The sequence below is a fragment of the Equus quagga genome, chromosome 3, assembly GCF_021613505.1.
Source record: "Equus quagga isolate Etosha38 chromosome 3, UCLA_HA_Equagga_1.0, whole genome shotgun sequence".
Lineage (NCBI taxonomy): Eukaryota > Metazoa > Chordata > Mammalia > Perissodactyla > Equidae > Equus > Equus quagga.
Genome location: NC_060269.1, coordinates 54,072,845 through 54,085,794, shown reverse-complemented (window position 1 = coordinate 54,085,794; position 12,950 = coordinate 54,072,845). Strand labels below are relative to the sequence as shown.

Here is a 12,950-nt window from a genome sequence, read left to right as displayed (position 1 = left end):
TTTGATTAGGCTTGGTCAGATCTACGTATATGCAATTTTAGGATGGCAAACTTTTTTGGAGAATCTGTCGCAACTAGAACTAATTTATCGTTATTTAGTTTGTTAGTTTCTGGTTCCCTGACTGGAGAATAACGTCTGTGAGAGCAAAGAGCATTTGTATTGTTTATGGACGTATTCTGAGCATCTCACACAGCACTCACATCTGTTACACTCTCCATAAATATTTTTTAATAAATGTATGGATGAAATTTAGATTGAGGGGGAAAAAGAAAACATTTGCTTTACAGAAAGACCGTTTTCTAAAGGAATTCTCAGACTGATTTTCCTGCAAGCTTCCTTTGTGTGTTTCAAACGTGACTGAACAAAATTCATTTTATATGAATTTTAGGAGTAATTCTATTGCATAATGTAAGGTGTATGCATGTACAGAGCTGATGACGGACTAAACATCTAGAAAAGACAACAGACTTACCAAAAAAAAAAAGAAAAAACTAAAAAGCCTTGGGAGGTCTTTTGCAATCATGATCTTCATGGATTGCTACGTCTCAGTGATTTTTACTGAATAAAATTTTAATCCAACGCCCCAAAGGTTGTTTAACTTTTCTTCTCTTGGAAAATGTCTTCCAAAAGTGACAACAGGCTCACATTTTGTTGAGAAAAAGGATCATCTTAGCTTTATGGTTCTGACATTATAAAAATGAAGAAAGCCATGAGGAAATGAGATGAGCCAGGCTGTAACATTGAATTTTCATCTGGGAGCATCTTATTTGAACAAAGACCTTTAAGCCATCTGTAAAATACATTTTGGTGAGGAATGGAAATCAGGAAATGATTGCTTATGTCAAATAAAGGGAATTAGGGGCTTACTTATTAGTACCAAAAAACTGTCTCCAGTATAAACAGAAAAACTTAAAGTTATTAATAACTCTAATTACAATCCATTTTAATCCAATTTACCTAGGTGAAAGGTTTTGATTTAAGGGCACATAATAAATTACCAAATTGGAAACTATTTTTGCTGGTGATAAATTCTGCTTTTTATAGTTATCTAAAAATCAATCACATCAATACCTCCCAGAAGTCAACGCCGAATTTCATTCAAGTTCCTGGACATACTTAACACTTGGTTAAATACAAACAAAACTATTTTGTTTGCAGAAACACAGAAAAAGAGGAGGCAGCAAGGATAATATTACCAGGTCTCTTGGGTAATATGGGGACATTTTCATAAATACCTTTCTTCACAGCTTTTTTTTGGGGGGGAAAGTGGGTCCAGCCTAACTAAAAAGAAATCCAGCTTTTATCTTCCAAATCACATGGTTTGGCTAACACAATTGATAAAAAAGAACTCGGCTAAAACGAACAAGGTGAAAGTGGGTAAATATAATGCTTGTATAATGTTTACAAATGATTTTTTAAAATTATGAGCTGTATCATATATAGAGAAGTATATTTAAAATGTACAGTTTAAGGAATAACCATGAAATGAACCCCTCTGTACTCATTAAATCTAAGAAATAAAATATTACCAATACTTTAGAAATGCCCTGTATGCCTTCTCCGATTGAATCTTCTTTTTTTTCCTTTTGAGAGAATCATTCCTTTGATTTTATGTGTTTACCACATACATACGTACGTATCCTTCAAAAATGTGTTCTTTGGTTTTAAAAAATTGAGTAACAAGCACAAATCTTGTTGTGTAAAGAAAAAGCAACCTTGTCACTGTCAGCAAAAAGCTCCCACAATTGATCCAGGGGCATAAACTGGCTTCAACTTCCCCGGGAGTTTACAAAGCCACCACAGGGGTCATCAGCGGGCCAGGTCAGGAGTGGGTCCTCAGAATGATAAGGCTCACTCTTGTGGGACTAAGCAGGGACAGGAACTGCAGAGCCAGCAGGAATAGAGTGGAGTGGGCGTCTCCATCTTTTCTGTTTTTTAAGTTCAACATGGCCAACTTCCAGATCTCAGCCCTGGATCAAATCAGAATACTTCTGTGGGGGGTGAAATAAGAGTTCTCAGCTGATTCAGGAGGGAGTTGGAGAGGAGAGGCCAAGCAGAGAAAAGAATATGGGTCAGGCTTACCACCCTGCCACTCTGCCATCAGGCTAAAAGATGGAGCAGTGGCAACAAGCTCTTAGCGACGAAAGCCTCAATGTACTCATCTCTTGAGGCACACTGCTCCAGTCTGGACTTGTCCTCCATTCCTGACGCTGAGCTGTTACCCTCCTGGGGGTTCCTCTCGCCTCTCAGTTGTATTTGGTCTGCTGCTTCCTGTACTCCATATCTCGCTCTTTCCGGGTAAATTAATTCTCTAGTGGCGGTGAAGCACATCCTACATAAAGGGTTGTGGAAGAAAATCTTTGAGACAAGTCTGAAAAGCCTTTCCTACATCTTCATATTGAATCGAAGGTTTGGCTGGGTATAGAATTCTGAGTTGGAGGCAATTTTACTTCAGAATTTTGAAGGCTTTGCTTCCATGTCTCTGTGTCTAGTGTGGCTGCTAAGCCATCTTGATCTTGTTAGTTTGTACGTGACCTGATGTTTTCTCCCTGGACACTTGTAGAATCACCTCCTTGTCCTGGATATTCTGAATTTCACCACGATGCACATTGCTGTGAATGTATTTTCATACCTTGTGCACTCAGTGGGTCCTTTCTGTCTGCAAACTGATATCCTTCAGTTTAGGGAATTAAAAAAAATTATATCATTGATAATCTCTCCTTCTTCTTTGTTCTCTCCTCCTGGAATCCCAATTATGCACGTGTTGTCTACCTAGGCACGTTCTCCAGCGTCTCTAATTTTCTTGTCTTTTCTCTCTTATATCCCTTCTCTGGGTCTTTTTGTCCTACCCTGTGGGGTATTTCCTCAACTTTTATTTCTTCTACCCACTTTTTCATTCCGAGAACTTTTTATTTTCCAAATGTTCCTCCCCTCTTCTTAGTAGCTTTTTATTTTTCCTTCTCGGATGCACTGATTTCCTTCTCTCTCTGAGGAGAGTGTTGTCTTGTTTTTACATTTTATTCTCTTTGCAAGTCTGTTTTCTCCAAGTTGCTTTTCAGGGGAGTTTGCTTGTTTTTTTCTACGTCATCCACGCTCAAGGTTTCCTCAGACGCCTTTTATCTCTTCTTGTCTGACATGGTTGTGAGTTGATTAGAAGCTCTGACCAGGAGAGAGGAGCTTGTCAACTCCGGCCTTCCCGTTAGCTGAAACTAGTCGGCTTCTTTGTGAAGAAACTCCCATATCATTATCTATGGATGTTTTTCTCTTGGGACATTCAGATTGCCCAGAGAGGAGTCCTTCAGTCTTTGCCAGGACAGGAAAAGTTCAAGGCCAGCATTCTAGGTGAGTGCCAGAGAAGACTGGGAGTGGGAGCATTCAGCATTCAGAATTCAGAGTCACTCCCTTTTCTTTGTGGTGCACACTCAAAGGTGCCTTGAGTGCTCCCCTCTCTCCCCAGAGAGTAAACCAAGCTTTCTTGGTTCATGGGACCCTGAGTGTCTCAGTAATTGTTTTTATGGTGTTCCTAAGTCAAAAGATATACCAAACAGCTTCATTCGTTAAGTAGTTATTTCCAAAGAACTTAATAAGTATTTAGGTCTTAACATGTTAGTTATTGTTTGAAAAAAATACACATAAATTAAAATAAAAATATTATTTCATTCTTAAATAACCACAGTTACTTACTAATGGATGTGTGCATCTGTTGGGTACTGCACAACTCTTCTTGGAATCAGACTGGACAGAGCCAGCCTCATTTCAGGTTCCACATCAATTTTCATATGGTACTTGCTTTTTATCACACACGTCAAAAACTCAGTTTCACCAAGATATGATGTCATACAAAAGAATACAGAGTTATCTAATGTTTAAACCCAGAATTATTTCAGCCTAGTAGTTGTATCTATCAGATGTCAAGTATCATTATGTTTGCATTAAAAATTTCAAACATATTACAGCACCTCTGTCAGTTTGGTGTGGTGTCCCAGGGCAACTTGTCAGACAGTTTGGGAATCACAGGTTTTCTACAACCCACTTTTGTTTAAGCCACCATCTTAACCTGGACTTGCAATAAGTTTTTAACTATGTACAATCTATTGGGTCTTAACAAACATCCTCAACATTGCCTTCCTACAACTCAGTACCTGATTGCATTTAACAAAATATAATTTACTTCACATTCTGAATCACAGATCAAAACATAGGCTCTACTGTCTAAGATCTAGGGTGACAGGTCAGCACTGGTTAGCAGAGATTCATACGGAAAGTAGGAGGCACCATACTTTTATAGGTATAATTCCCCAACCAGTAAGACACTTTTTTTGTATTTTTAATTTTGTGTGCCATTAAACAATGCTATAGAAGTAACTCAATACAGTTTGTGGCTGTTTCCAGACAGCTGAGTAAGGGCCTGAGTATTAACAGCTGTCAAATGAGTCTTCTGTGCCCCCCACCCGCCTCAGACTAGTCTTTGAAGGATTCCATCAGTGTAAAGTCGGAATGTCAAAGAAGGAGGCCAGAGCAGGTAATATGACAAACGGATGTTGGTCTTAAGTAAGCTGACTAGCTATTAATTCACAGAACAGTCTGAAAAGATTTGTGATACAAGCTGACTTCTGTCTAGACAGAGAAGGGAGTGTAAAACACATTAGACAGATGCAACATGGTAGTGACAAGAAAAACCTGTTTCAGTTGCACAAATGCATTGGGAGGGAATCTGCTATTTCCTTCTTTATCTAAATAGCCAATCTCTAATGGGACCATATTTGGGTACTAGTTACTTTCAATTTTATTTCTAGAGCTTTAAAACATCTTACACATGAATAAGAGAAAGAAGGAGAGTGAAGAGAAGGGGAAAAAAAGAGATAAAAAGGATGAGGGAAGAAAATAAAGAAAGAGAGGAAGAGAGGGAGGGAAGGCAGGAGATGGCAGAGGGAGGGGGATGGGGGGAAGGGGAGGGAGGGAGAGAGATTGAGATGGAGAATGAGAGCAGGATGCATCAGAGGAAAGAACAAGTGAACGTGTCAGAGAAAGGGAAAAGAGTAGGAAGAAAGGCTAATAAAATCCAAATGCTTAAATGTGTTCCTGAATTTCAAAGGCTATTTATGTTTTAGCATTTGGAAAACATCACTGACATTATAGTCCTATAAAATTTATCTCTTGCCTCAGATGTACTGTCATGTCTGTTTTTCTCCTTTCCACTTAAAACAGTGGCTAAAAACCAGCTAACAGGGAAGCCAGTCCCTACATACATTCTCTATGGTTGAACAGTTCAGTGGTTCGTTGGATACAAAGGTCAATCAGGTCATTTAAGGAAAGTAAACTGTTCAATATATATTTTGTTTTTTCCCTGACAACGTCAACGGTCAACTTCAAGGTCAATGTAAAAAAGACATTTGGCTACTAGTAAAAGAATCATAGTCATACCTAGTTTTGTGAAGCATGCCAAAACATTGTTTAAGCACAAATATGTTTTAACATTTGCTTGTTCTGAAGTTCTTACTCATAACAACTCACATAAGCAGTCACTTGAATAGTCATTCATGTGTTTAAAGTCTTTTTTGTTTAAAAAATACGATCATGGATTTTATTTAATGCTACATGACAACTGTAGGTTTCCTGAAGCAGAGCATTTTCATGCTCCACTACAAAAAGAGAAAGGAGCAATTCCAGGAGTGTCATGGTAAACATAACTGTAGAGAAATTATCAGAGGCCAGGGAAATCTAATTGTGTTTTAATAGCTCCTGACTATATATGTTTTTCTCCTTGTATTGACAGGTTTGCTTGAAATATTTCTCTGCCATGAAATATTAGTTTTCAGCAAATGCTATTATTGTGGTTGGAATGGAGGAGCCTTTTTTCTTAAATGCTTTCAGATCTAACTGAAGGGAAAAAGAAAAATAAGACAAGTCAGCGAACACAGAGAGAAGAAACTTTTTATACATTGCTAGGATATGCGGTTTCAAAGGAAGGCCTTCCTGTTTTGCTCTTTTCTTCCTGATTTGGCCACGCTAAACCAAAAGGCATTTAAGTAAGTTCTAGAGGTCAGATTATTCCATGAAGCTGCTGAGGTGTAATTTTATTAAATAATGCGTGATCAAAATTATACTCTAGAAACAAAACAGCAAACCATAACTGAAACAGGAGTGTATGTGGTGTGAGGGGTAAGGGCAGGGGCAGCTGTTTCTATTGCCCCTTCTCACCTAAATTTATTCTTTTTTGGCCAGTACATGGAGTGTTTTAAATTTTCAAACAGGTACACACTCAAAAACTAAACTATGCCATTTCTAACCAGTGTTTTGAATTTTCAGACGATGGCTAGTTTATGATTTTCCAACACAGATCACAGGAGACATTTAATAAATCATCGCCACCTACGTAGATGATAACAACATGATGAAAAAGAGTTGTATGAATTCACTCAGAATCCAGAATGCAACATCAAAAGCAGCCTTAATTCATTCCAGTAGTAATGCTTTTAAAATTTTTGGCCCAAGATTTTAGTTTTATTTGTACATAAAGCATCAAAAGACATAAACTCCTCCACAGATTTGTGCACATAAACTTTCTTGTGGATAAAAGAGATATTTGGTCCCTACTTCTCCCTAAGTGTATTTAAAATAGTGAATGCAAAAGATGTGTCCTAATCCCCTACAGGATTTCCATACTAGTTCATGCAGGAGATTGAGTCTCAGGGTCCCATGTACCAGGGAACCAGCATTATGCAATTTTATACAAAGACATATCACAGACAAAATATGAAAATGTGTATTTCCACAGTTTGGAAAGTGACTACAGTATTTGATGTGGTGACTAACCCACTGAGCGAGGTGACATGCTCTAGTTGTAACTCGTGACAAGAAGGCAGTGGATCAATTCCAGTTGTTCCCTAAGGATGCTACTCAGCATCCCTTAACCTTTGGATCCTAAAAGAATCACACTCTGCTTTTAACGACTCAGTTCTCAGATGTGAGAGGTTCAGGACTGACCACAGTAATCTGACTGCAGTAGCCCACAGAGAACCCGCAAGTTCCCCAAGAAGGAACAGAGTAAGGTCGTGGCTCCTAAGGGACAATATGGCAGGATCTGCTTGATGCTGCGACAGAGGCACAAATCTGTCTCCCCTTTGACAAGAAATAAGCGAAACTAGTGAATTAGCTGTTGGGAAAAATTCAAAAGAAGGTAGTCTCAAGGAGGACGTACTATGAAATACCTAGACAAAAATTTTTGTTTTCTTAACAAACATCAGTTTAGTCCATGAGGAGTCATAAAATATATAAGAAGTCTGAGGCAGCAGAACAGTTGAACCCGATGCTTCTGGATAACATAGCACTCTGATGAGGTCAAATGACCTGGTAATTAAGAGAGATCCTAGGGCAAGATGACTTTCTTCATGCTTGTAGAATACTAAAAGTTTAAGGCTCGGGGCACATAAATGAGAAATGCCTGGTGGTCAATTTTGCTTACATCTTTGAGCTGCTCTCATGTGAGACACATTTCTAAGCTGGAGAGTCTGGTTGTTAGTGGGTTTTGGTTAGTGGAAGTATGCAACAGATTGTTCTTTTCTACTGGAATTTTAAGAGGATGTTTTTTGATCATTAGCTTAGTTTGCTTTCTGAGTATAAAAGATTATATTTTACAAAGCCTTAAATCACTGAGCTTGACCCTCTTGTCTGAATGGAACCTAATGTTTTACTAATAAAGAAGTGGATGTAAAACGCAGTGTACAGACCCCATGATAAAGAAGATATTGTCTTTAAGGGGGTTTCACATTTCCAGGGAACTGCAAAAACATTGTTCTGCTTATGGCTTTAAAACAGAAACAAAGAGCTATTGAAACCCAAAAGATACATTTACCAAAGGAAAAAAAGAAAAAGCTTCTTACCAGGCTCAGCTGTAGATCTAGGTTCTGTTTGCCACATGAAAAAAAATAAATAAATCAAAACAGAGTATTAGAATGGGGTTCCATTAATAATAAATCTTATCTAGCCTTTCCTCTTACCTTGTCTAGGACATGTCTGCAGAAATCTTACAGACAAACTCCATAATACAAAGAGAGAAAGTGATAGCAGTTCATCTATATTTCTATAAATACAGACACTGGAATTCCAGGAACAGCTTACACGAGGAAGGTTTTTAAACTACGGTTCATAGATGGGCTTTTAGGAGGCTTGTAAAACTCCTAAAATTACACGCCCAACTTTGAATTCAAACATATATGTCCATTTTTTCTGAAGAAAGAATATATACCTTTCATCAGAGTTTCAAAGGGGTCCACAAGCGACACCACAGCTTTAATTTACTGCAACCCACACATGTGCACATTATCTCGTCTCATCACTCTTTGATTTGTTGAAAATAGAAATCAACTCATCTGAATGACTAAACCCTTCTTGGTTTTTATAAAGCTTGAGAGAAGAAAATGGTGGGATTTGGGAGAATGGGCACCTCTCCTTACTTTTCTGTAGAATTCTGAAATCTGGAGAGTCCTGGATTTCACTCCCTTGTCGGAACCACTTGACCTGCAAAGGGGGCGCTCCTCGGACCCGGCACTCCAGAACCACCACTTGGCCCTCTGATGCGGCTATGTTTTGTAGTTCCTGAAATTCAAGGAAAACACTCCTCATCAGACTTCAGCACATTCTTAAACAATTTCACAACACAGAATAAACTTCCACACCCTAGAGAAAACACACAAAACTTGCAACATAAAATAATTACCACCAACTCTGGCAAGGATAAACACCTTTAACTTCATTGATCACCAGCTTTTCATAATCTCCATGCAATGAAATTAGTAAGGTTTACTGTAAGCCCTGCAGAAATTTTTAGCCTGTCTGCAAATTTAATGACTCCTTCATATTTATGGAATTTCATGGTAACAATGGTTACCTTTCTTTATCTACATTTAAGAGTAAGCTAGTGGAATGCAAACTTCTTAAAACAATTACACTCCAGATGAACGTAGACTCCTATGAAAACCAGACAGGAAGAGAAAAAAGACATACATTTGTTTTCACGTGCTCTAACCTTTTCATGTACTTCCCCACTACCTCTGCCCAACTCGTTTCCTATGTCAGGTTTATGAAGATAAGCGGTTTTGGTATTTTCTAATTTTGAGGTTCTGAGTAAAATAATAAAACACACAGGACTTCTCCCTTCTTGATCTCCATTTCCCCCTCCCTTGCTATTACCCATGTGGACCCCCAGCCCATTCAACGCCAGACCAATAAACTTTTACAATCCAACAGAGTAGAAATTAACTTGGCTTCATAGATGCAAAGAGGTGAAGCTTTTATACTTGTTATTAAATATCAAAAGATTAATAGTTCCCTTACATATGTCCTCTCTCTACTTTCCTCCTCCAGGATTACTTAGCAATGGGGCCAACTTAAACTTTTTGACTCTTTAAACTTCTGACTATAGGGTATTAGGTCTTCTATAGGGCATGGAGAACTCTTAAAATAATTCAAATATGATAAAGTAATTTACCTACACATCAACCAAAAGCAAACAAATTCACATTAAGAAGTGTTTTTTTGGTTTTGATTTTGTTTTTTAAGGTCATCTGAAGAGACGACAAATAGCGTCCTGAGAAAAGCAAAACCTGTTGCAAATGGCCTGTGGTCAGTATGCTAAAGATCTACGGGAATTCTAAAAGTTGATGACGGTGGCAGAAGAGCTAGAAAAGTCCAACATGAAGTCTGAGAAAGATTTGATAAGAATTTTCAGAGTTAACAAGAATTTTTTTTTTTTAAGTGAAAAGGCGAAGATTATTAACTACTTCTGATCGCAGTGTTTCTCCTCCCTTATTTTTAAATGTAGGAAATCTCTGGTTTTTAAATGGACTTTTTACTTTGTCACTGGGTCCAGGGAAGTAATTTAATGGATCATAGCAGGAAAAGTGTCACTCAGGGGGTCCGGCTTGTGCAGATTATTAAATACTTCCAAGCTTGCCTAGGGAACCATTCATGATAGATTACAAATGGTACACAAATATTTTTCATGTTTTGAGTTTTCAGGCACCAAAGAAGACTCTGATTTATTCCCAGGATTATGCATTTTGTTCAAACATTGGAAAGTTAGAGATGCAGGTAATGGGTAGATGCCAAGGACCCTAAGCAGTCAAAACTCCATAGTTATTCTAGGATTACAATTTGGCTCTTTCTGGAGCAAACTTTTTTATTTTGGCAAAAGCCACAGCTCAACACAGCCATTCAGAGAACCTACAGGAACATAACGGGGAGCCCTGAAAGAGACTAAGAGCTACCCTTCAGAGGCTGCACTGGCAATCTGGATCACCCACTCAGGGTGGAATTTGGGACCCCTGGGTATTTTAGGGTCCATATAAGGGCATCTTTTGCCATATATCCAGTCCACTTGATACCGTGATTCCTTGGAGGAGTCTAACTATTTGGGAGGAAATGCCACATGAGGCTAGTTGTTCTGGCCTCAGATGCTTCCCACAGTTCATACCAGCTCCACTGCCCCAGCTAAGCCCAGGGGCTCAAAGGCAGAAGTGCTGGCTCTGCCTCTGACCAGCTGTGAAACCTGGAAATCTTCTCCAGGGTAGCTCGAGGAAACAGATGAAGGCACCTCTTAGACTGGCAAAATCCACCTGCCATCCACTGTCATCATCATCATGACCAAGACAACAGCCAAAGAAGATGCTAAGGGTGACAAAGCGTTAGAGAGGAGATTGGCAGATTTACGTTCTAAACCTGCCTCTCCAAAACCAGAGCCCAGGACCAAAAAGGATGCTGAAAAGGAGGGAGAGAAGCAGCCCAAAGGGAAAAAGGGGAAAGCGACCGCAGGCAAGGAAGGAAACAACTCTGCAGAAAACAAAGATGCTCCACAGTCCAGACACAGAGAGTGGAAGGTGCTGGAGATGTCTAGTGAGGCGTGCTCTGTGCTTCCAATCACTCTACAGTTGGAGATTTTTTTAAATCAATCTTTATAGAAACGTAGAGTTTTGTTTTACTTTTCTTTTTATCAAGCTGTGTGGTTGGCACACAGAACACTTCATAGTTTTCTTTTGGGGAAGGGGAAATATGACTAAGAGAATGTCAGTGTCTCAAGAGCTGGATTGCAATGGGTTTTGTGTCTAGTTTTTGAGGATTTCTCTTGGTGCCCAGGAGAAATTCCCTAACACTTCCACCTGCTAGGCCACTGCAGTGAAGCCCTTTGGGAGGAAAAGCAAAATTTCACCTCCTCTTTTCCTTCCTGATGCCACCAGCACGGACTTTATTTGCTAAAACCAAGGGGTATGCTGGGCCCTAGTACCCCCAAAATCAACTGGGTCTCAGGCAATCATACATTAGGTAACAGGCTTTCTGGTGATGATCTCGCAAAGCTGCTCAAGAAAAGCTCTACAACTACATATAAATTTGAAGTGTCCAATCTCTGTTAACATTTCCTGTTCTAAGCATCAAAAGATGACTTCCTTGGCTACTACAGTGACATTGTTTCGGGTAAGTTTTTACATGACTTTTTCTTTTTTCAGTAGTCTATCCAGGAGGGGACTTTCAAAGTTGCTGTCAACTATTATCATCTGTTGCCCGTGTCCTACAGTCAATACTCTGTGAAAGATCTTGAATAAAGTTGGAAACAGGCTGGCTTAGGAGAAAAAAATCATTCCCTACATGAGGGCAAACAAGATGCTTTTCTCTACTGCTCCACATAAGTTTTATAGATTTGCTTTTCACATTTGTCTTTAGTTTACTTGGAACTGATTTTTGTGAAAAGCATGAGGCAGTAGTTCAGCTTAATATTTTTTCACCTCTGCTGAAGAATTCACTCTTTACCCAGTGACCTGAAGGTTTCTATAGTTATTGGAGTGTCTTTTGGGACACTATTCTGATTACTCACCAATTTGTCTAGCCTTGTGCCAGTACCATACTACCCAATTACTAAACCTTGATATCTCAGAGGACAATCCCATGCCTTCCCTAACACCACCTTGCTTTTCTTCTTCAGGAATGCCCTGGTTCTTCTTGGTCATTTTTCCTTCCATGCAACTTTTAGAATCAAATAGCCAAGTTCTATATCAAACAAATAAACAAATATAGGGAACCTGTTGGAATTTTTAGCTAAATTTGCATTAAATTCCTAGATTAATCTGGGAGTCACTACTTCTTTACAGTCTGTCAGTCCACAGGCATGCTCTCTCTCTCCATTTATTTGTGCCTTTTTAAATGTCATTCAATAGAGTTTGATAATTTTCTCAAAAACTAAAGCAGGGGAAAAGGAGAAGAAGTGCTAAGTGGACCCATTTCTGAGTTGTGCCTTTGACCAATGAAATAGGTGTCATTCAGCTCGGCCATGTAAAACAGCAACTTAGAACAAACTGAAAATTATTCAATGTCTTTTTGAATGTCTATAAAACTTGCTGGTTTTCCCAAGCAATTTCCTCCACAGCATTTTGTCTTATTTTTTCTACCTGTCTTGGCTTTCCCACTCTATTTTAAGCTCTCTCAGGTCAATGACCACACCCACACTTCTCAGACCCTTCACAAGATTATAGTCACACAGCAGTTGCTCAATAAATATCTATTTAGCCCCAAAGATAACCATGATAATCAGACTGCTGATACATTCATTTTTAAGACTGCTACACAAAGCCACATGTGAATGGAATTTAGGGACCAAAGTAAACACAGAGAATGAGACTTGCAGATGTCAGACCTTTGTAAAAACAGGAGGAAAGTAGGCAGAAGTGGTTCCATCAGGTCGGCAGAGATACGAAGTTGGACTGTGAACCTGAAAAAGCAAAGACACATGGATCAAATTCTACATATATAAATTGCTGAAAAGACGGGCTTTAGGAGCTTTTCATTATTGGGATCACTCCACATGAATGGAACAAGTGAATGAGAGCATCGCCATATATCACTCTGCTCGTCTAGTCTTACAGCACAGACATTGTTCAACGACTTCATCTCACATCTGTTAC

At 38.9% G+C, this 12,950-nt stretch overlaps 1 protein-coding gene across 4 annotated transcripts in view; it reads right to left on the bottom strand.

Annotated features, from left to right (window-relative positions):
- The window catches only part of PALLD (palladin, cytoskeletal associated protein), a 383,758-nt gene that overhangs the window by 202,064 nt on the left and 168,744 nt on the right, over positions 1 to 12,950 (bottom strand). For all 4 annotated transcript variants that reach the window (XM_046656558.1, XM_046656559.1, XM_046656560.1 and 1 more), the window contains 3 exons: positions 12,683 to 12,757; positions 8,457 to 8,598; positions 7,884 to 7,907 (listed from right to left, as the gene is read on the bottom strand). In XM_046656558.1, coding sequence (XP_046512514.1) covers positions 7,884 to 7,907; positions 8,457 to 8,598; positions 12,683 to 12,757 — 241 coding nt within the window. The remainder of the gene's footprint in view (positions 1 to 7,883; positions 7,908 to 8,456; positions 8,599 to 12,682; positions 12,758 to 12,950) is intronic.